The sequence below is a fragment of the Myotis myotis genome, unplaced genomic scaffold (genome assembly GCF_014108235.1).
Source record: "Myotis myotis isolate mMyoMyo1 unplaced genomic scaffold, mMyoMyo1.p scaffold_m19_p_7, whole genome shotgun sequence".
Taxonomy (NCBI): domain Eukaryota; kingdom Metazoa; phylum Chordata; class Mammalia; order Chiroptera; family Vespertilionidae; genus Myotis; species Myotis myotis.
In genome coordinates, this window is record NW_023416379.1 from 91,484,218 (window position 1) to 91,508,733 (window position 24,516).

Consider the following 24,516-nt stretch of genomic DNA (forward strand, 5'->3'; position numbering starts at 1 on the left):
CTAATTAGACTGGACATCCTTCCAGACGTCCTTCTTTCCAGACAAAACTGCAGCGGGCAGGGGCCATGACAGAGGCCCCCGGCCACAGTGGCAGCGGGTGGGAGCTGGGGCCATGGTCCTTGCACGAATTTTGTGCATCGGGCCTCTAGTCTATATATATAAAAGGCTAATATGCAAAGTGTCTCCTTGGGAGTTTGACCAGGAGTTCAATCACTCGCTATGACGTGCTGACCACAAGAGGGCAGTACGGAACATGGTGGGCAACCAGTGGCGGCGGTGGGGCGGGGCGCTGAGGGAGCGAGGGAAGGAGGAGGGGAATTTGATCAGCCCTGATTGCCAGCCAGGCCCAGGGACCCTATTCGTGTATGAATTTCGTGCACTGGGCCTCTAGTTTGTATATAGTCAGCAATTAAGAGCAGAAACCATCTCGAGAATTTCTCCTCTGAAATTTACATTCAATTCTGAATGGGACTGATTTTAATAAAATGAGTAGCACATGCACACGTCCCCACTTAGCAGAGCCACACACTCTCGGTTGAACTGCAGCCAGCTCAGGCTGAGAGGACTTCCAAGGGGTGCCGCGGAGCACCATCACGGGCAAGGGTTTCTTAGCTTTCAGAGTTTTGAGCTGAAGTGGGAATTTTCTGAACATTTAAGGTGTGAAGAGCAGAAGTAAAATGGGAAGGAACACAGGGTAATTCATAAAAATGAAACAGAAATCTCAACCATTAAAACAGCTGCTTTGCGCTTGAGGAAGCCTCCCTTTCCTTAGCCCGAAGGGCATCATTTAGGGAAACTGAGCGGCTTCTCAAGAGCTTGTTTACGTCCGTTCAATCCTTCCCCCCAAAGTGGGCAGATAAGGACGTGCAAAGGCTCGAAAGGCTGGACAAAGCTGGCTCTACGTGCCCCCGATTGCAAACCTCTTCAAACCACTGCTTAGCAAGCGTGACTGTCACATGGACAGGAAGTTTTGCTTTTCCTGCATTAATCAACACAAGGCGCCGACTCCTTCAGAGAACTCCCTCAGGTACAATTCATCCCAGTTTCGCTGAAGCCTCCAGAGGAGGCTGTGTCTCCACCCCGAGCTCCGTGAACCCCGCTTGTCCTTGACAAGCCCGCAGACAGGTGGTTCTGAGACACACAGAGGCCCTGGGGCAGGTGCGGGCGGCAGAGGATGCAGAGGGCCTGAGAGGGGTCACCCGCTCCCCTCACCGCTGTCCGCCTGGCCCGTAACTGACACAGACACTCCTGTGCCCATTCATGTTCTGCCTTTCAGGACTAGGGGCCACAGTGTGCTTTGTTTTTCTTCGCAGTGGTGTTGGCATGACCAGGTACCCAGAGGTATCAAAGGAAACAAGAAAAGAGCCATCCTAATTTACATGATTTGATTAATACAGCACTTCAGGGAAACAATGAGCATAGTGAATTATCCAGTCAAAAGGATACAGCTTTATATTGTTACAAAAAGTAAAAACCTCACCTTGTTTCCAGTACAGAGACAGATCACTGTAACACAGGATCACAGAGTTGCACACCCAGCTGGCAAACACTTTGGGTCTGGAATTCCTTCCCCAACCACATTACATCAGCTTAACACATCTGTAAAACATCTTCCCTGGAGTCAGACCCTAAAGATCAGGCCCGGGAGGCACCCTCCACCCGGCCAGCATCTAGCTCATCCCCCTCTGAAGACACTGGTAAGAGCAACACGGCCCACAGCGATGGTGCTGCCTCAGCAGGCAAGGGAGGGGGACCAGCAGCCTAAGTGCCAAGAAACCAGCCAGGAGAAGGGGGGGAGAGCCAAAAGATAAAATGGAGAAAAGTATGACTTCAGGAGTAACCATTTCAATTATAATCAACTTCAGTCTGGCATCGCTGAAACGCCGAGAGCCGCGGACCGTGGGAAAGTTCACTTCTTGAGTGCAGTTTGAGGTTGTTTGATCTTTTCTCAGTGGTTCTTGATTCATTCTGTTTGGGAAACAGCAATGACTTCTTTCATCAGCCATGGCTTTCCTAACACAGTACAGGGTGGTGTGGCCAGGAAGACGGGCACGCAGGCCCAGCTGCAAAAGGATGGCTCTGAAGTCGGGCCAGCAGAGGGGGTCGCTGTGCACGTGAGGGAGGCACCATCAGTTCCTCGCTGGGCTGGGAGCGTGGCCTTGAGGCTGCGGGACCAAAAGACCTGGCGGAACCCAGTCTCTCCCAGACAGGTAGGTACTGGAGAGTGCTGGCCCAGCAGCGGGAGCGCCAGGCGCTGGCCCTCAGCTGGCTCACAGCTGGCTCACACACGCATGCACAGGGCAGGGAACCAAGTAACCAGCCCCTGGAAAGTGGTTTCATTGTTTTTTTTAAAAAATTATTTCCTCCTTTCGATCCGGTCTTCACCTCAGAACCGTCCCTCGGCACAGTCCTGTTTCCTACGGTTCTGAGAGAGTGGTCGCATCGCAGAGGACCAACGGCTGGACCCCTCGGGCTACAATGTAGACCTTCCAGTGGACGGCACCAGCGTAGCCTGCAGGGTAACAGCAACAGAAGCTTGTGAACGTCAGGGCCTGGGCACACCTGCAAAGCAGGCGAACCTCGCTCTGAAGGTCTTTCAGGCCTTCCTGGCCTAAATATGCCCAGGCTTCCTGTAACCTGACACCCACCAGGAGCCACTGGAACCAGCTCCATTGCTGCCCTCACCTGGGGACTGAACGCCAATCCCACAGGTTCACATCGGCAGGTGCTCTGATGAGCTGGTGCTGGGCATCAATTCCGAGAAATGACCTCATCGTTTTCAGCAAGAAGACAGGATGGGCTGAGGGGGAGGGGTCCCCTGCTCGATTTTCCTGAGATATCTACAACAGGGCCTCATTACCCAACATCCAGATTGACCCAACCCAGCATTTCCTAAATTGTGTCCTGTAAGAGGTCCAAGGAAAATGGGTTCTGTGGCCAAGGAAGTTTGAGAAACACTAGATTCCTCCAGGGCTTTTTGGAGCCTTTTATACATAATGTGCACTATGTATTGACAAGACCGGCGTTTCCCGAAGTCTACTGACCAAAGGACCCATTTGCCCAGGGCCTTCCCGCGGGGCGCCTGCTCCTGCCGGTCCTGAGTGACCTGAAGAACTCCTTAGGAAACACGGACCAGATCATGTGAGTGGGCGGAAAGGTGACTCAAACCCCGACCACGCCAGCACTCTCTGGATGGACATTTCGTAGCATCTGATGTGCCCCACTCCTCTGTACACGGAGGGCCCCGAGCAGACCCGAGGCTCCGCCTGGGGAGTCAGGAGAGCTCACTGTGAGCAGTGACTGGACAGTCCAGCGGGTGCAGGCTCACAGTGCCTGACCCCTACGTCAGCCTTGGAAACGCCCCTCTCTCAGGTTTCTGTACCCTTGTCCCCTCCCCTCAACCTTCACAGGACAATGCTTATCATGACAAAAAGCACAGAAGCTGCTTGTCACGCTGCCATTCCTAAGGGTCCCTGAGCTGATCAAGATGCCACCTGTCCTCAGCCCTCCACGGTGGGGCGTGCTCTTGGGTCCTCACTTGTAACGGAGGCGGCTGCAGCCAGGGGTCTGGAGCTGCCACTGCTCAGGTGCCCATCGTCCTCCCTGCCTTCTCCCAGGCGCGTCCTCTTCTCTTGTTCTCGTCTGTCTTCTGTCCCTTCTCCACATCCGTTACGTGGCTGGCCTTTCGTGGGCACTGCCAACCTCAGGGCTCCTTTCCTCCTGGTCTGTGGCCGCCAGTCCACAGCTCGGCAGGCATTGGCTCTGGATTTCAGCTAGTCTGGACTATGCCCACTGGACCTGCTGCTCAAAGCTTCTCTGATCTCTGTCAGGCACCCATTCTTTCTTCTCCCCTCACTCTATAGCTGGCATTCTAGATGCTTGTGGGAGCCAGAGGCCTGGGATTTGGATAACTAAGGTGTTTCTGCAGTTGTCTGTACTGTCAGGATTTGCAGAGTGTAAGATAGACTTTGAATGCACAACTACACACTCCCAGGGCCATGCCGTGCAGGCCTGTGCAGCCGTCACTCCACCACAGGAAAATAGGTCCAGAACGCTTTCCACACAAGAATCTTCCTTTTTGCAGAAATTCCCAGGGGCCAGACCAGCTGTGCTCCATCATCAGTCAATGGTTAATTTGTGCATTTTTATTTTTCCATTTCTAAACTGAAATCAAAGTTATGTAACTTGGATTAAAACTTGGCACACTTCACAGTGTGCACCCTTCCTCCAAAAGAGGTGAGGTTCCTGGGCCCAGGTTTTTTGAAAAGGTAAATTAAAGAAATCAACTGAGAGTCCAGTCTGGGCTCTGCCAGGGACTCCAGGCCTCCCCTAGGTTTTGCGAGGCAGGAAAGACAGGAGAGCAATGGGACGCTTGCTCATTTACTTGCTTCTGCCAAGAAAACTCTACAGTCACACTGATTGCTACCGACAGCAGTTGATTTAAACCTGTTTCCCTGGAACCAACTTCTAGAATATAATGCACAGAACAAGTCACAGTTGGGAAATCATGGAGCCAAGGGTGAGTCATGGCTGTGAGGCTGTGACCTGCCTGTGGGACCCACCCGGGAGGTGAGACTGCCTGTGTGGCTGCTGCCCTTACATGCTGCTTGCATTGCATTGTTATATTAGCAAAATGGCACCGAAAGGGGTTTCCTCGAATCTGGAATTGAACCTCCCCTGACCTGACTGCTAAACGAGACACTGAGACTCGAGGCTTTCGTTGCTTAACTGACAGAGGGGCCCTGGCGCGTCACCTCTCCTCTCTGGGACTCTCTCCTCAGCTGGAAAATAAAGGCCTGCTCTCCATATCGGCATAACCCTTCCTAACATGGACACGTACATTCTAGATGAATATACAAGACCTTTCCTTCTGCCACATTTTCTCATTATTGTTCCGTTTAAGCATAAATATTGACCCTGTGAGTAAAAAATGCTCTTCTTCACTCTACTTCATTGATCTTTGTGAAGGCCATATTTAACTCTTACACTATTTTTTGAGTTAAAGACTAAAAAGATCCTGGGGCCGACCTTGCCCTCCTGGGCCCCACCTACCGATATCGCCGGGCTCCAGCGGCATGGCCATGGAGTGGCAGTGTCTCCGGCACTGGAAGGGCGGGATGAGCTGCAGCATGGCCTCTCCGCTGCCCAGGGTGAACAGGTCATGCATCCTATGCATCTGGAGGAAACACAGGGCAGAAAAGGAAGGAAAAGAAAACAAAGTAAAGCCGGGGGCTGTGGGAGGCTAACACACAAACATCCACACACTCTGAGTTCCCCAGCAGCCTAGGCTAAAAGGGAAACAGAACCAGCAACACAATTCACAATTACGTCCAAAAGACGAAAACAAACTAGTTTCTCCAAAGCATGGCATCTCTCAGTATTGAGACCAGGGTAAACATCGCTCCTAATAGCTTCTACAGAGACACTGTAATTAAGTGGGGCCTCAACAATCGCCCCATCGCAGAAATGGCACAAGCTTCATAATTTACAACTATTTCTAGTCACAGCTTCAAAGTAGGTCAAAGGCAAAACATCTAACTGCAATTTTACGAAAGTCTAGCAAAGGCCAATACATGTTGGTCTAAGAATGAAGTCTTCTGAGGGACTAGTTTGATCCAGACTTTTAAACTGATATCTACATATCCTTTGGGCAATGCTCCATGAATATTCCTTCTTACTGCCAGGGTTTTGATGAGAATCAAAGAGTGGCAAGTTCAAGTTTACACTTTCTGGCAAGACCCAGGTGAGCAGATATGTCATGCTACTGACTGAAAGCTAATGACAGTAAGATTGGCCTCTGATTTTGAAAAGCAAGGAGGCCACCAGGTTATGCACCTGCAGCGGCAATGGCTACACTTCTGAGGGAGCACTACTGCCACCCACAGGCATGGCATGCACCCTGCTGGGTGCCAGGCACAGTTGCAAACCCTGGGCCAGGAAGTAGGACAAAGGGAGAGGCTGATCACGCTCACCTAGGTGAGAGAGAACCCCTAGCCTCCCCTCCCAGTCCTGCCCGTCTGGGAAAGCCTCCAGATGCCCACAGAAAGCAGGGATCCAAAGTCTGACTTTCCTCTTCACCACTCAGGGCCTCCAGAGTCTTAGATTTTTGGCCCATCTTCTCTTGTCCCCAACCCTGGTCTCCCTGTAGCTCCCACAGGCCCTGGCCATGACTGATTCCATGGCCACACGAGAGCCATTCCAAATGTTGCTGCGGTGAAAGGAGGAGGACTAGGGAGGTCTGGTGGCTTGAGCTGCCTGCAGCTGACTGGTCCCAGCAGAGGCGCTGACACCTGCAGTCTTGAAAAACCCCTGAAGACCAACACCAGGAGGATATACTAGTATTTCTTTTCATATATGCCTGAGGGGGCGGGACCATGATCCTCCACACCCAGGGTGGGAAGCAGCAGACACCAGGGTGGAGCAGGCCCGCTGTGGGCAACTATGTGGAAGGGGTGCAGGGACCTGCAGCTCCTCACCTCTTCCCCCAGTGCCTCTTAATAATCAAGTCTCCACTTCTGGATCCCAAGGCTCCTGCAGACATGGGGTTTCCAGGCCCAGGGCCCAGGGACATGGACAACAGGGTGGAGTCGCAAGGCCGTCTCGAGCCTGGGCCAGGGTGGGGAACAGATGCTCCAAGAAACCAGACTCAGGATTTTTGCCTATTTGGGCCACTCCCCTTCCCAAAACATCCTTGAGAACCATAACAAGATGCCTCTGATAGGCGGCTGAGTAACTCTGTATTTACCACTTTGGCTGGGCTCCTTGGGTTGCTGTTAAGCAGGCTGATGACATTAACTTTTTAGATTCAAGTGGGACAAGCAAGATAAAGATAAAGGCCCTCGCCCCAGGATGATATTCTAATTGTGAAGATGAAATCATATGAGGGCCCCGAGTCCAGCCAGCGACAGGATAAACGTCTTTAAAATCAAGGAAGAGCCCAGCACCTCCACCCTGCTGCTGGCAGACACAAGAGCTCACTTCTAGACACAGTGATTGTTTTTCTAGGCTTTGAAATTCCTTTAACACGATTCAGCAAACTGGGAGCCAATAGTATCAGGAGGTTGAAGACATAACCCAGTGTTGGTGGGGTCATGGTTTGGGAAATTTAATTTTTTTACAGAGTAAAAATTCATGATTTTAATTCTTTCAAACCAATCCAGGCTCAAAAACCTTCCTCAGGAATGCGACTCAACAAAAGACCAACTCAGAGACAAGTAAGCCACCATAGACACAGCACAGCTCTGCCGAGGCCAGTGGAGGGGAAAGTGAGGGGCCGGGTTGGCCCTGGGCTGAGGTGAGAGGCACAGCCACTACGCTGGGCTGCCTACCTCGGGCATATGCCCATCCACCATTTAGTCCCCAAACCTCTCCATGCTCCCAAGCTTTCTGCTTCTCCAGTTCTCTAGCTAAGGTTCCTCCTGTATTTCTGGGGAAAGCCAACCTGGGAGTGCGGGGGGGGGGGGGGGGGTTCCCTCCTATTAACTTGCTGTGTCCTTGGGCAGATCATTTACTCTCACTGGGGCTCAATTTCCTTATCTACAAAGTGAGTGACATGGACTATGGAATTACATACTGTTCTCTTATAGTTGCTGCTTTCTACTTTGAGGTAGAGAAGTCAGACTAAGGGTTCTACGTACTTGAATGCAGAAGCGTGGCTTGCGAAAGGTAGACTTGCAGGAGGCAGACTCTCCATTGCATGTCTTCCTAAAGGAGCAGGCTGCCCGGTCTCCTGGCTACAGGGAGGGTGTCCCTGCAATTCGCCCCCTAAGTTGATGTGCAGGGAAGGCCTTGATTATGTCATCGGCCCAGGTCCCAAAGGAGGAAAGTTCTGGATCTAAGTGCTTTCAAAATTTCCTACCTTACTCCCCACAATAGGTTCTGGTTGAAGAAAGAAGCACTTTTTCAAGGAGGCATCTTTTGGAAATGGGAGGTGGGTGAAAACAGGAAAGAGCTCACGTAAAATGTGTGATCTGTTCAGAGGTCTTCTCCTATAAAAGTTTGGAAGAGAAAAAAGTTATTAAACTGGGCAAGCCAGCCTCCGACTAACATAGAGCTGAGCAGGGTGGGAAAACTGTGGGTGGTGGGTAAAGAGGAAAAATATCAGGACAATGTTTTAAGTATAAGGTCCATGAAGAACAGTCATGCCAAATCAATTAACTGTAACATGTACACACACACACATAAACTCCACAGCCACGATTTGTCCATGTGGGTGGGTGTTTATAAAATCCAGCTAAAACAACATATAGAGGAAGGAAAGAAACAATCCATTCATTCTATCTTGGAAAAGAGACTGAAGTACGAACAAGCCAAGTGGGAGAAGAGACCAAGGGAGGAGGAAGCAGCAGACACCGTGAGCCTTCTCCGGAGGCAGAGCGCCATGCACTGGGAAGCCTGACTAGGTTGTTAAACTGAGTCACTGATCACGAAAGAAACAGCGAATTTAAAGAAAAGCAGAAGCACCGAGAAATTATCCAACAAAAAGCCTGAAAGCAGTTCTCCTTCCCTGTGGAGGGGTTCTAGATCCGCGGATGCCAACCTTCCGGTCCTCAGGGACCACCGTGGTCCTCAGACCATCGGTTGGCAACCGCTCTTCTAGATGGAAACTGGCTTTCCGTTTCTTTCTAGACAGCACCCCAAGAAATGGACCGAGGCTTCTGTAGGACACAGGGAGGAACAGGGAGGCAGATCTGAGTTTCAGTCCCGACTGGGTGACCTTAAGCAAGGTAATTAACCTCTCTGATCGCCACTTTTCTGATCTGAAAGGTGACAATGACAATTCCTACTTCCCAGAGCTATTCTGAGCATCACCGCTGAGTAACAGACACTATGCACCAAGGCACACTGCCTGGCACAGAGCGTGATGGGGAATGCAGCCTCCCTTCCATTCTTCACATGCTCTCTCTTCAGCCCTCAACGCCCAGGACCCACGCTGCAGAAACACAATGCTAAACACATACCTAGAGGTAAACTATGAATCTATTAGGCAACCCTGGTGTCCACCCATGCTGTCACTCCTCCATGCACATCTCTTCACTCGTCCCTTTCTCTCTCATCACTGGTTTGTCCACTGTGAGCTCCTGCGTGTTCTCTGACTTGCACGGTACTGCAAGGTATCTGCACAGTGTTGACACTCGGTCTGCCCCTTTCCACATACACACAGGCCAAGCGCCCTTTGGACACTCACCACGGATAAGGAAATGGGAACCACCGGTGAGGAAAGCAGCGCCACCACTTGGCGAAAATCCCTTCCTCGAAGCCTTCTGTCACCTCAGGGTACTGGCACAAAAAATGCTGAATGTCCTTCGACAACAGGGGCCGTTCCGTCTTGGCAAGGCCAAAACCAAAAGCAAAGCAGAACAACAGAATTACTTCCCAGGAATGTCATAGAGCTTGGCGGTTTCTGGCCATTAAAAGGGTAGTCAGTGGGAGAATCAGCCTCTAGCTCACCTTGATCACCAGAGGATGGAGTCTCTCAAATTCCTTTGGGGCATCTCCCAGGAGCATTACCTTGAGGGGTAATTTCTGGGCACAACCAGTGCAGTTGGCAGGGATGGGGTCTGACTCATTCTGCTCACGGTCGTTTGTCCACCAGGGGTCAAAATCTGAGTGAGGATGAGACGGAGGAGGCAGATACAGGAACACAGAAGGTAAATCCAATAGGCCAGCAATGAAGTAGGAAGGAAAGATATACTAAGAATTTTTAAAGCTGACAATGGCAACCTCTGAAAAGGAGCAGAGTGCCGGGCTGGGGGTGGGGGTTGTGGAGACGGCGTGGGAAGGAGGGGTACTTTTCCCTGCAGGCTCTTCTACACTGTATGGGAAATATTTTTTTTAACCTGTACACATATCTCCTGAGCCAAACCAACAAATGAAGCCGAACAGGAAGACATTCAGTGGCATGGGGTGGAGATGTAGTTCCTCCACCCTTTTTTAAAAAATATGTTTTTATATTTATTTCAGAGAGAAAGGGAGAGAGAGAAAGATCAAAGAAGAGAGAATCAATGGGCTGCCTTCTGCATGCCACACACTGGGGTCGAGCCTGCAAACCAGGCATGTGCCCTGACAGGGAATCAAACCCAGGACCCTTCAGTCTGCAGGCCAACGCTCTACCCACTGAGACCACCGGCCAGGGCTCCTCCACCATTTTCTAACCAGGGGCCCACATGTGTGAACCGTCTACAGCACACGGGGGAGGGGCGGGCAGAGAGGGGTCCCACCATCAGTGCTGAGTCCCACTGCGTGTCTTCTCCAGCACTCTAGGTGTGGGCCTAGACCAGTGATGGCAAACCTTTTGAGCTCAACGTGTCAACATTTTGAAAAACCCTAACTTAACTCTGGTGCCGTGTCACATATAGAAATTTTTTGATATTTGCAACCATAGTAAAACAAAGACTTATATTTTTGATATTTATCTTATATATTTAAATGCCATTTAGCAAAGAAAAATCAACCAAAAAAATGAGTTCGCGTGTCACCTGACACGCATGTCATAGGTTCGCCATCACTGGCCTAGACCCTTGGTTCGCAAGCCCAAATGGAGGCCAGGCTAGCTCCAGGAAGGAGGAGTGAGAGGAGGGTGCAGAGAGGAGGGATGGAGGGGAGACAGGACATTCCTGGGCCCATCTCTGGAGTAGAGTGAATTGACTGGCCCAGCTCAGAAGGGGCTAGGGGTACTATCCACGGTTTCTCCCCCAGGACAGCAGGTGGGTCAAAGGAAGAGTGCTCTCCCGGGCCCTGATGTGCGGGCTGGGTGGCCCCTGCCTGAGGGGTTGGCTCTGCTGCCACACAGTGCTTCTCCGTTTCCCCCTGTTCCTGCCCTCCGGCACGCCTCTGTTTACAACCTTACTGCACTATTTCTTGTTTGCTTTTTGTTCCATTCTGGGTTTTACACGTGTTCTCTGAGATATGTGTTTGTGATAAACTCTAATTTGAATCCAAAATGTTTCACCAGATGGTTTCTGATTAAAACCCAATGGAAACCAACTCAGGAGAGAGCCTAGAACAAAGACAGCGGGCAAGCCAAGGTGGCTAAACTGTGCCGTCAGTTCTTCACACCGACACACACACTGGGAGACTGACTCCTGGCCACACAGTATGTTGTCGCCGCAGCAGCGCTTAGTCCTTGTTTCCTTACAGCGGCAGCATCAGCGTGGAGGACGCCCTGTCAGGGGAGGCCTGTGTTCTCAGCGAGTCTCCCAGGCACCCTCCACCTCTGGCAGATAGAACCTGCGTTTCCTTGAGGCAGCTGCCACCTCCCCTTCTCGCCCCTCTCACCTGTGGGAGATCACAACCAGAGGACTGCAGCCCCTACCCGGGGGGCCTCTGTCCCGCACTGCTCGCCGGGAGCTGCGGGGCAGCTAAAACCCTTTGGTGGCACCGGAGGCTGCAAAGTTACAGGTGTTTTGGTTTTTTTTCCTTTGGGAATACTTTCAAATATTCCTTATCAGAGGCCAAATATGATGGATTCTTTTATTTTAAACGATTTTACTTTATTATTATTTTTACATTTTTTTGTTGATTTCAGAAAGGGAGAGAGAGCTAGAAACATCAACGATGAGAATCATTGATTGGCTGCCTCCTGCACGCCCCCTACTGGGGATTGCGTCTGCAACCTGGGCATGTGCCCTTGACCGGAATCGAACCCGGGACCCTTCAGTCCACAGGCCGACGCTCTATCTGCTGAGCCAAACCAGCCAGGGCAATATGATGGGTTCTTGCCACCATACAAGAACTCTGGGTAATGGACATACATGAGGCACACATAATCATGACAACACGTCTTAATTATATAGCATTTCAGTTTCCAGAGCACTTGTGAGGGAGAAGGGAGGGGAAAGGGAACTAATGTGCAAAGTGCCAGGCCCTATGCTAGTCATGTTCACGTGCTGTGGGTTTACTTTTTATCATATGATTATTGAGGAGTTGAGCACACTGACAGTGAGGCAGAGTGTGGTGGGAAAAGCAGAGGATGCGGGCGGCTGGGGGGATAAGAGGACAGTGGCTCCGAGGAGGCTGTAATGAGGGTCCAGGGCTTGGAGAGTTTGAAGCACTTGTGGCTGTACTGAAAGCAAAACAAGGAACCATCACAGGCCTGTGAGGAGGGGCTTCCTCATGTCCAGGAGGCTATTCTGGCTGTGAGTGGGCTGGGTCCTAGAGACGGGGCTGGGAAGAGGAAGACGGGGCTGTACTCGGCTTTGTCCCTTTAGGTGGGGGGTTGTACTGTGGTGAGAGGTGAAATATAATGAGTGTAAACGGAGGCAGTAGGCTGGGGAGGAGGAGGGGACTCCCGGTCAGGGATGACCCATCTGTAGATCTAAGCAGCACTGCAGCATGTCTGTGCGGCTGGCTCTGCCCACGAGCTCCGCCCTGAGGGAGCAGCGGCACAGAAGGCAGAGACCTGAAGGTTTCTCATCACATTTGGGGCATGAGGAGGCAGGACTGGAGGGAAAGGGCACTATTTTGCTTTCTCTGTGGAGATACCATATTAAAACAACAGCTTTACTGAGATTAATTCACATACCATAAAATTCACTCCCAGTGTACAATTCAGTGGTGTTTAGTATATTCATAGAGTGTGTAACCAGCACCATCATCCAACCAACACCCTAAAAAGAAACGCTGCTGCTATCAGTAGTCCCTTCCCATTCCAACCTCTCCCGCCAGCCCTGAGCACGGATTTGCCTGTTCTGGTATTTCACAGAAATGGAATCTACATTTTGTGTCTGACTCCTTCAACTCAGGGTAATGTTTTCAAGGTGCATCCATGTGATAGCCCCTATCAGTTCTTCATGCCTGTCTATTGCCGAGTGGCATTCCTTATATGGGTAGACTGTATTTTGTTTATTCATCTGTAAGGTGCTGGACGTTTCTACTTTGGGGCTATTATGAATAATGCTCTTATAAACATTTGCGTGCAAATTTTGGGGTGGGCATATGTTTTCAGTTCTCGTGTGCATACCTAGGAGTGGAATTACTAGGTCATTTGCTTACTCTGTGTTTAACTTTTTGAGCAACTGCCAAACTGTGTTCCAAAGCAGCTGTGCTATTTTACGTTCCCATCAGGAATGGATGAGGGTTCCAATTCCTCCATGTCCTTGCCAACACTTCTTATTGTCAATCTTTTTGTTACAGCCATCCTCGTGTGCGTGAAGTACCTTCTCGCTGTGGTTTTGGTTTGCATTTCCACGATGGCTATTGATGTTGAGCATCTTTCATATGCATATTCGTTATCTGTGTATCTTTTTTGGAGAAATGCCCATGCAAACCTTTTGCCCATTTTTAATTGGATTATTTGTCTGTCTATTATTGAGTCGTAAGAGTTGTAGAGAATAAATTCTTGAAAAAGAAAACATTGTGAGGGAATGGCTTTACCAGGTGTAGCAGCACAGTGGCATTCTATAAAGCTGGTGTAAGTGAAGTAGTAAAGGCAACCCTCAGAACTCACAGGCCCCTGTCGCCTACTTCCTGAGATATCTGTAACCCACGCGAGACTCCAAGGCTTGCGAGTCACCCCCACACGTGCAGAGCAGCAATCCCAGCCGAGGTGGGCCCAGGCCTCACTCTTCCTTTCTGTTTCACCTCTCCCACTAAAAACACATGTTCTTTTCACCGTTCACTTAGTGCCACATTTTCTGCAGTTTCGGCGGAGATTTTACTGTTTAAAATGGCCCCGAGGCTGTGGGGGAGTAGAGGAGCAGGGGAACTCTCTGTACTTTCTGCTCAATTTTGCTGTGAACCTAAAACGGCTCTAAAAAATAGTTTGTAAGGATAATAAAAAAATGTCCCCTGAGCCAAGTTTCTAGTGTCCCTAAGTACAGGCTGTGATGTGCCTTCCAGAGAAAATACATGTGTTAGATCAACTTTGTTCAGGCAGGAGTTATAGTGCTGTTGCCTGAGTTCAATGTTAGTGAATCAACATTGTAAAATGAGGTGTCTTTAAACAGAAACATAGAGAAAACAAGGTCTGTATTGATCAGCTGATGATGTGGCTAGAGGCTTCAGGAACCTGCCTCTGTTTCCCCTGGGGGTGTGGGTCAGTATTCACTAGTTCAGTGTTTGCAGGGATTTTACAGAACATAACTACAGCACACAATGAGAACCGACTGTATAATCCCATAAAGGAACAGACAAAAAACTTAATAAAACAGAATAAAGAATGCGGCAAGAGATCCAGAATATTTAATTCATGATAAAGGTCAATCTTAATTCACTGACGATAGAAGGGATTCAGTAAGTTATATTGGGACAAGCGGCTACCTATTTGGAAGAAAATAAAGTTTAATCCTTACCTTTCACTATACACTGAAATAAATTCTATATAAACTAAACATATAAATAGAGAAAACAAAATTTTAAAAATAATTAGAGGAAAATATGAGATGATTTTTATAATTTGGGGAGCCAAAAAGGCTTCTTATGCAAGGCATAAGTCAAAATGCAAGATGCCAGATTTGATCAGTATTTGCATATAAGAAATATAAGAGGTTAAAAACTAATATCTTTAATACATAATGAACTCCTATTTGATAAAAAATAAAAAAGTTTAAATGGGCAAAGAATAGGAACACATAATCCACAGAAAAATGAATATAAATGACCTATAAAACATATGAAAAGACATCTAACACCATTAATATAGAAATGCAACTTAAAATGAGATACAATTCTTCAGTTTTCTAACTGGCAAAATAATGGCAATATCTAGTGTTGATGATCAACACATGCAAGTTTATGAAGATGATTTGGTAGTTAGTATTTATTAAAATGTAAACTGTGCATGCCCTTTGATCCAGCCATTCCACTTCCAAGAATCTCTCTTATAGCAATAATAGTGTATGTGTATAAAGGTAACTGTATATGAACGTCCCATTTTTTATAATAGCCACTAGTAACTGTTTAATTATGGAATATTCACAGAATGAAATAATATGAAATCCTGAAAAATGTATATAATACTGGGTTGAACAGTGCCCCCCCAAATTCATGTCCTCTGGAACCTCAGAATGTAACCATATTTGGAAATAAGGGCTTTGCAGATGTAATTCATTAAGACAAGGTCATACTGAAGTTGGATGGGCCCTAAATCCAATCTAAATGGTGTCCTTGTAAGAAGAGAGGATGTGCAGACACACACACAGAGGAAAGAGGCAGAGCTACCCCAGCTAAGGAATGCCAAGGATTGCTGGTAACCACCAGACACTAGAAGAAAGATTCCTCCCTAGAGCCTTCAGGAGGGAGCATAGCTCTCCCGATTCCTTGATTTTGGACTTCTAGCCTTCAGAACTGTGAGAAAATGAATTTCTGTTGTTAAGTCACTAGCCTGTGGCATTTTGTTATGGCAGCCTTAGAAACTAATATAATGTGTCTAGCCAAGAATAGGTAAATAAGCCTTTTTCTGTGTGCATGAACCAAAAAGCATTTTATATTTATGTATAGTATCTATCTGTACAGCCATGGAAAAACTCAAGGATGTATATAAAATTATTACCAGTGGAAAAGAAAGAAATTATTACCAGGGTTGTTTGAGTGGAGGAGTTAGAGCAATAGAGGCAAGAATATTAAAAGTATATTTTAAAACATGAAAATCTTACACCTCTTTATTGTCTTTGTATGTAAGTGTTTTATGTGTTTTCCAAATAAAAATGTCTTTGGAGACTGAAAAATTAAGCTGAGTGTCAACTTTGAAATGTAGAGTTCAGTCACCTCAGAGGCAAGAACGGAGAACTGTGGCCAGGCTGGCGGCCAGCAAAGGAAGAAGGGAAAAGAATCATTGAAAGGGGGTAGCGTATCCCACCCATATGAATTAGAGAAGCCCAAACTTCCAGAAGGAAGAGCTGCTTCCCTGGCTGGGTAGTTCCTTTGGTTAGAGCATCTTCCTCATACACCAAGGTTGCAGGTTCAATCTCTGGTCAGGGCACACACAAGAATCAACCAATGAATGCATAAATAAGTGGAACAACAAATCAATGTTTCTCTCTCAATCTCTCTAAAGAAGAAGAAGAGCTACTTTTGATTTCTCTGCAACCTTGAGATCACCAAGGTGGATAAAGAATGTGCTTATATTGGGTGGTAAGGGACTGAGGAATGGCCAGGCAGTGAAGTGTCTGGGTGCTGGGGACAATTGGGGTTCTTCCTCCCCTTGCCATAGATCCCCCCAACAGCAAAGAGAGCAGTGCCCAGGCTCCAACCTGGCCTCCATCTATCTGAAGAGGTTTTATCTCATCTCTATACAACTGGCTGGAGCCATACCACCGAAGAGTAAGCAAGTCCCACCCTGGAAAGCAGCCAACAGCACACAGCAGACCATCGCACCAGCTCCGTCCACAGCCACCTGCCATCCGCCTCTCACTTCTCACCAGCCCGGTTTCCACCCACTCTTCTTGCAACACAGGACACAAAGGCCAGTGGGAGTTGGACAGCAACTTCCTTTTAATTTCCGAGGCTTCTTTACCCCAGAGAGCCTCCTTATACTAGCTGTTTTATATTTTATAAAGGTATGACAGACAAGTGAAATGCCCATATAAGAGTTCAATAAAACTCATGACCTGTATTCCAACTTCACACCATGAGTTGGAATCATTTCAGTTTGAGATATCAGAAACAGTCTCTGAGACAAAACATGGCCCCAGAGTTAAGAAAGGCAGAAACAGTAACCTCCCAGCCTTCTCTGCAAGTTGGGCATTGTGTGGAAAAGTGGTGGCCAAGGCCGGCCAGGAGGAGTCCTGGTGCCTGAGAGCTGTTTATAAAGAAAACACACTTAGGCTGGCTTGCTGTGGACAACCATAACATGCCCTGGAATGCTTAGTGGAGAGAGTCCTTTTACACGGATTAGTAACCTGGAGAAAAGTGTGTGTGTATGTTGGGTGGGGGGTGGGGGGGGGAAGGGGGAGACTTCTTTCCAGGACAAAAACCTCCCTCTGGGTAAAAAAGATAGGAAAGAAAGGCACAAAGCCAAGACTAGCTCCACAGGAGCAGGAGGACTGTCTGTTTCCTTCACGGCTCTGTTGAGAACAGTGCCTGGCATACTGGGAGGTCTCAATACACATTCACTGAATGAGTGAATGAATGAATGAAACCTTGACTTTTCAGAAACTTTCGCAAGTCCGTCCATGGGGAGAAAAATCAAATGAGCAGTCTGAATTTGGAAAAACCCAAAGTAAATATTACGAAAGTACAACTTCTAGATTTCTTATATTACAAATGTACCCAAGAAAAGCCTGCAAGCCCACAACAAAGTTTCTGTGACTTTCCCTGGTGCATGCTCAGTATTTAATCAGGCTACTCTCCAGCAGCTCATTTCTTAGCACCTCTTCTGCAATCCTGGGCATGAGGCAGGATGAAGTCCTGATGGTGAAGGCGCCCTGGGCCAGGTCCCCTGCATGAGTGGCCGTGAACCCAGAGCCATTTTCATCACGGTAGGGATGGAAGGAACCCAAGAAATCATTGTGCCAATAGCCTTGCCTTCAGAAGCAATGTGTTTGAACCATTCCGAACCACAAAGTTCATGTATGTTCATGAGTTCTCCTTGTATAAAAATGTCTCTAACTGTGAGATTTTAGGTAAGTTAGTCAATCCTATTGGCATGGTCTTTGAAATGTACATAGAAACAATACTCTTTGTGACTGTTGTGAAGACTGAGAAAATTCATGGCACAGAGCCTGATACAAAGCAATGCTTGATGGAGCTGGTATTATCAGCTCAAGGAATGCTTTATTCTTTTATTTGAAAATAAAAGAGTAAGGTGTTGCCTGAGGTCCAGCATTTCATCGTGGGCGCTGGCCTGGGCTCAGTCTGATCAGGCCCTCAGTCCTGAATGAATGATCTGCTATTCCCAGCACTCCTGGGTGTTTCAGCCTCCCCTTGACAGCTCACAGCTGCATCGAGCTCCAGGGATGCAGTGCAGATACCGAGATGCACTTTCTCCTTGTAGGAGAGAAGGATCCCAGGCCTCCTCAGTATAAACAGGTGTTTATAATTAAAGGTTGTAAATGCCCAACATAAACAAAATCACTGAACCTAACATGCCGGAATCTGGCTTGACTGGGTGGATACAACTGGCAGTAAGTGTGGTGTGATGGGAAGAATGCTACACCAGGTTCAAGTGCTAGTTTGCCACTTTTAGCTGGGTAACAAGTTACTTCACCTCTCCTGGCCTCCATGTCCTCTTTATAAAACGGGGATATGTACTAGATCAGTTCCTTTTTAAAAGTTCCTTTTTAGCTCTAAGACAATGATTCCATGGAAGGGTGAAAGCCAAGAGAACGGCTGCTGGCAGGGTCACAGTGGACATAAAGGGGACTAAGAATGGAAGGGAAAACTATGGGTTAGTAAGTGAAAGGATTAAGTCAAACAATAACAGTGCCTATGATGGCGCCGACAGGGAGGAGGACGAGCTGGGTTGAATGCCCAGGAAAAGAGTGGTTCAGACAAATTCTAAAGGGCCAGTAACTTGGAGGACTCTTATCTTTGGACTTGCAGTGCCAGTGAGAAAGAGCCTTTTCTTTAGGGACTGGGAGCTGAAAGAAAGCATCCGATGACCCGAGGGAGAGAGTGTAGAACTCCCAAATCAAACTCCTATTCTTAGGTACTGTGTAGCTGCAAACTATCATACCACATGCTAAGAGCTCAAACTCTGAAGATGGGCTGCCTGCACTCAAATTACGGTTCCATTACTTAACTAGCTTGGGACCTTGGGCAAGTGGCCTCATTTCACTGTACTCAGTGTCTTCATCTGTAAAATAGGCATAAAACCAGAACCTATCTCACAGGAATATTATAAAGATGAACCAATATATAGAAAGCCCTTTGAATAGGGCCTGGCATCTGGTCAGCTTGTTTATTTCCTGCTGCAACAAGGGATGTTTACATGGCTCACTACAGACCCTGCATGCTCCTCAAGGCTTTCCCGCCCAAGGCTGACACCTAGAAAAAGAACCTCAATTCTGTTGCCTTCTATTTCCTGGGAGGAGCTGAGACGAAAAACTACCAGTGTCAGGAGGAAACCGACCACTTTCGCCACAGCTCCTGCTGCCCTCCATCGTTCAGCAGGAGCCTCGGAGGGCCCTGGGAAAGCTAGACAGGCCAGCCCTTAAGGAAGCAATCCCCTCCAGGACTTCCCACAGCACTCCCCCTCCACATCTACTTTAAAGGGACTCCTAAGTAATCCAAGCTGAAAGGCAGTGCTTTTTGGTAGCACGGCATTACAAATGCCACTTAAACTTTCTCACTTTTGGGGCCCTCTCAAGTTAATTCTCCCCAGTATACTTCTATTCACCCCTTACATAATGTCACACTCTTAAGTTTCCTTCCAAATGCTCAGCAAACGCTGTTGGTTTACATGTCTACAGCTTTCCCGAATCATCACACATGGGAAATACGGCGCATCAATAACCACGTTACAAGTGAAAGCAGCCCTTGAACAGAATCAACAACATTTTAAGAGCTAAACCACACCCTTCCAATGGTCTCTCTTTATAACTGAGCTCCAAGGACTCATTTTACTTCCATCTGCAAAGCAAAATATTTATTTGGAGTGGACCAAAAAATCAGGCTTGTTGACAAGACTCTAACATTTTTTTAATTTTAAAACTCTGACTTAGAAAATGAGCAATCATTGTCCATTGACTATTATTGCTTAACTCAACAGTCTATGGAGATTTACTTTATAGGACAGTGAGAAAGACCGTAACTGCTATCACCCTGGTCCTAAAAAACCATTGACTTCATCTCCTGTGCCCATGAGCAGAAGATGCCTTTCAGGAACCGGTGAGGGGAAGACAGGTAAGGAGCTGGCCTGACTGAAGAGGTCCTCTGGGCTCTTTCCCCCATGTGCTCTGGACTTTCCTGATCAGAGTTAAAAACTTCATATTTTCTGAGCTTTGTTGATGACTTTTCAAAAACAACCTTCCCAATAAATACAGGAAGTTATATTTGAAATTTGAAACTCTAAACATATGAGCTAATTAAAAAAACAACAACTCACAAGCCCGAGGTTTTGATTTATGATGTTCCCTTCCTCTGATTTTGATATAATTTTGGAAATCTTTCTGTGATTTCCTCAAATGTACAACAAAAGATTTCAAAGGAGACCAAGCCAAGGGATGATTTTTATGACTGATTAGGTCTTGCTTAAAGACTGGTATTATGACTATTGTCCTGGCCAGTGTGGCTTAGTTAGTTGGGCACTGTCCCATGCACTGAAGGGTTGTGGGTTTGATTACCGATCAGGGCACATGCCCAGGTTGTGGGTTCAATCCCTGGCTGGGGTGTGTGCAGGAGGCAACTAATCGATGTTTCTCTCTCTCTTTCCCTCATCCTTTCTCTCACTCCCGCCCTTTCTTCCAGCCCTCCCTTTTTCTCCCTCTCCTTTCCTCTCTCTCTGGGCTCTAAAGGTTTCAGAACACGGTTACATAAAAGACCTATAATCCATTTGTGATATTAATTTATACATTCCTTCATATGGACAAATAAGATTAACATCACCAAAAAAAGTAAAATCCCCAAATGTTATCCTTCTAGTCTTTCTCAAAAAGTAAATTTCAGGTCTTACCACATGTGTCACTATTCTTAAAGGAAACTCCTCAAATGGTCCATCAGACTAGGAATTCCTATGCTACCACTGATGCACTGTTACCAAATTTAAATGTTTCTTAAATTCAATTTATTGGCAAAACTGTACACTAAATAAGTACACTGTGAGACAGAGAGAAAAGACCACATTGGAAGAGCGAGAGATACTTAAGACGAAAACCTAGCCAACAGGCTAAGGGGGTGGTTAGAGGATCTGGTTAAAAGCAGGCTGAACTCAGATGCCTTCAATAAGTCAACAGCTATTTATTAAAATATCTATCATGGTTTGGGATCACAGGAGAGAGAAAGGTAGAACAGATACATTCAAATCCTTCCTATGAATAAAAACACTCATCCCTAACACATGTGTTTTGGATTTGGCTCCATCAGATGTGTTTTTCTGGTAAGTTTCTTTTTTTTTTTTAATCCTCACCTGAGGATATATTTTTCCATTGACTTTTTAGGGAGAGTGAAAGGGAGGGAGAGAGGAAGAGAGAGAGAGAAACATCGATTGGTTACCTTCCACACACACCCAACAGGAGTCGGGGATCAAGCCTGCAACCAAGGCATGGGTCCTAGACCAAGAATGGAACCTGTGACCCTTTGGTCCATGGGCCAACGCTCTAACCACTGAGCAACCAGCCAGGGCCCAGGCAAGTTTCTTAATCTTTCTGAGCCTTAGTTTCTCAATCTGCAAAATGGGGAAAATAAAATCTATCCCACAGAATTTTAGTGGGGATTGAATTAAATGAGACAATACAGGAAAAGTGTCTCTCATGAGATGTCAACAAATGTTATTTCCTTTCCTAACATATATCGTCAAGAAGGCTTACTACTCATACGTAGTAAATGAAGCATCTACCTGGAAAGGATCTGTCTTCATCACCCCCATGCAGAGGAGCTCCCTTATTTTCTGGCATATATTTCTTGGTAATGGGCAAGGACATCAGCCGGATGTGATGGATGAGTGAGCGCCAGGTGTACGCTCCAGAAAGCACTGGTTCAGGTTGTAATGGGCTGAAAGGCTGAATCACAAAGTAGGCAGTGAGCAAGATTAATCCCAGGGTTGCGAGGACCTACAAGGAAAGACGGGAAAATTATTAGTACTTATCCCAGCAAATAAAATACTTTCATGCCGAGAAAAAAACAGGCCTCATCTACTATTAGTACTTTAAGAACTAATCCATTTTCATAAATAAGCCATTTATATTCACTTCTGAAAGCACTTAAAGATTGAGAACCAAGAGGACTGCAAGGCTCACCAAGCTGCTATCATATGACCAGGGGGTGTGTCCACCATTAAAAATACACACAAATATAATTTAAATATAAATACACAGCTTTCATTTAAGACAGTTAACAAAATAGTCAAATTTCCTCATAACACATTAATAAGAGCGAAGGCCAAGGTTCAACGGTGGAATCAGTCACAGTAGTATTTGGGGAGAAAGTTGAAGGCTTTGTGCTCCATCTAAGTTTTGCCAAGTCAGAACCCATTTTTACCTTATACACAGCTATAAGGAGAGGGTACTGGGGGGGCCCCCTCTGAGGTTCATTCTTTTCCAGCAGCTGTCTGATAAACTTTTCAATTGCCTTCTCTGACATGCCGCATTGATGGCCCGTCTGTCTCACCAAATCAACCGTCTCTGAAAGTTTGTCATAAATGCTGATCTCATTGGCAGCAAGATCCATGTCTTCCAATGCAAAATCCCTGAGGGAGAGAAAATAAATGTAAAGGAAAGATGGTTTCTTTAAAGTTCTTCCTCCTCAAAGCTGCTTGCTTTAGAACAGTGCTTTTTGACTGTCCGTGGAAAAGAACCAGTTCGGTGCTTTTCCCAGTCCACTGCAGGCCAATATTTTTGTAAAGTACAATGGCTACGTGAGACAAGGTCAAGTTGCTACATAAGTTTTTAAGTGTGGCTTAAATGTAGTCTGGTAACAAACGGTTTACAGACCAAACACTTTGAGGAGCACTGGCCTAGAGCACAATAAATCCCCAGGCGGACTCTGAAACACCAGTGCCATCCAAAATGACTTCTGAAACCCTTCAGAAAAGATCTGCTGCTGGTAATTTACTAAAATAAAAAGAAATGGAATATGGAGAATGTTGCTAATCAATTATTTCTTTCCATTTATATCAGATAGACCAAACAAAAAAAATTAACTTCCAAGTCTTTTTTGTAACTAACTTTTATTGAGATAAAAATACCAGCCAAAAGGAAGACCAGTCTTGGGCATGGAGTTTAAACCCCAGCAGTGTAACTGGGTAGATAAGATAGCACGCCCATTCTCCCAGAGTTCTGCAAGCGTTTTTATACATCAGCAGGGGGACGGGAAGAAAGAGGTGGTCTGAAAGAAGCTTACGGTAACATGGGCAAAGGGGTGGGAGAGGGTGAAGGACCAGCTCTGGGACAGCGGCGGAGTCCACATAAAGACGCGTGCGCTCCTGCAGACTGGCTGTGGCAACCATCCGAAAACAAGTGAGGCTCCTGGACTGTCAGGGTAGCCTGGCTATTCTGTACCAACAGCCCCCTGGAAAGCAATCCCACAGGCAATGGAAGGAATGCGAGCAGTCTTTGTTAACTGGCTCTCGGGCAACAACAGATGAACAATTCTGTCTCCCACTCTCTGGCTGGCCTGCCCCTGTAATTTAATCTAGAACATCTCAGAATTTTCTCCTTATCAGACCCTTTAGCAACACAAGATGAGGAACTGATCCCTGAAGGCAAGATGTACTATGAGGAATATGCTGATTTGCTTTGTTCCTGGCAGAGCAAGGATTTCAGGCACACAAAAACCATGGCATGGGAGCTCTTCAGACCTTGCAGGTTACAGTTCTCATGCTTTTCCACAAATACAGTTTTAGACAATACAGGGCATTTCATTTGTATTTTACATACTTAAAAGACCTACAATCTATAACAATTTCAAGATCCAATTTGTTCTCATAGTTAAAGACTAGTCATTTCACAGTGGCTATAGAATCAAAGGTAAAATGCCAAGTACAATTCTCTCTATCACTTGTAAAATAAAATTAGTTTAGTCCTAGCCGGTTTGGTTCAGTGGATAGAACATCGGCCTGTAGACTGAAAGGTCCCGGGTTCGATTCTGGTCAAGGGCACATGCCCGGGTTGTGGGCTCAATCCCCAGTGGGGGGCGTGCAGGAGGCAGCCAATCAATGATTCTCATCATTGATGTTTCTATCTCTATCTCTCTCTCTCTCTCCTCTCTCCCTTCCTTTCTGAAATCAATAAAAATATATTTTTAAAAAAATTAGTTTAGTCCTCTTAAAAAAGTGCTTTTGCTACAGAACATTAATATTTTTCTTCATTTATAAAGGGGAAAAAACTGTGCTAGAGATTTATGCTCTCTTCTATTTTTTTTTTTTAATGCAAAAGGTTCTCTTATTTCACATCCTTCATTCCCAAAGTGTTTCTAATCTCAAAAACCACTGAAGGGTACACTCTAGTGCAGGGGTGGGCAAACTTTTTGACTCGAGGGCCACAATGGGTTCTTAAACTGGACCGGAGGGCCGGAACAAAAGCATGGATGGAGTGTTTGTGTGAACTAATATACATTCAAAGTAAACATCATTACATAAAAGGGTACAGTCTTTTTTTTTTTTAGTTTTATTCATTTCAAAGGGGCCGGATGCGGCCTGCGGGCCGTAGTTTGCCCACGGCTGCTCTAGTGTTTCAGTAAGGAGGTGCCGCCACCGGAAGAGCAGAGACAACAGTCCAGCAGAGACAAGGAGGCTGAAATGCCACAAGCCAGCACACCTCAGTAGATCTCTCTTCCAGCAGCGCCTCCTAATGACTCCTGTTTGGTTTTCTTTGTGACTGTAAACCTTTAAGCTCACTAGTGCTGACGCATGCCTGCACATCAGAATCACCTGGAGAGCTTTTAATGCATGCTCGTACCAGGGCTCCAACCCAAATCAATTAA

At 46.8% G+C, this 24,516-nt stretch overlaps 1 protein-coding gene across 1 annotated transcript in view; it reads right to left on the bottom strand.

The window, feature by feature from the left end:
• Nucleotides 1-1,370: 1,370 nt before the first annotated feature.
• Nucleotides 1,371-24,516, bottom strand: part of CUNH6orf89 (chromosome unknown C6orf89 homolog) — a 32,688-nt gene continuing 9,542 nt past the window's right edge. The window contains exons 2-8 of the mRNA XM_036316994.1: nt 22,075-22,282; nt 21,434-21,647; nt 9,451-9,605; nt 9,188-9,327; nt 7,859-7,988; nt 5,053-5,176; nt 1,371-2,512 (exon numbers count right to left, since the gene is read on the bottom strand). Coding sequence (XP_036172887.1) covers nt 2,418-2,512; nt 5,053-5,176; nt 7,859-7,988; nt 9,188-9,327; nt 9,451-9,605; nt 21,434-21,647; nt 22,075-22,282 — 1,066 coding nt within the window. The 3' untranslated portion in view covers nt 1,371-2,417. The remainder of the gene's footprint in view (nt 2,513-5,052; nt 5,177-7,858; nt 7,989-9,187; nt 9,328-9,450; nt 9,606-21,433; nt 21,648-22,074; nt 22,283-24,516) is intronic.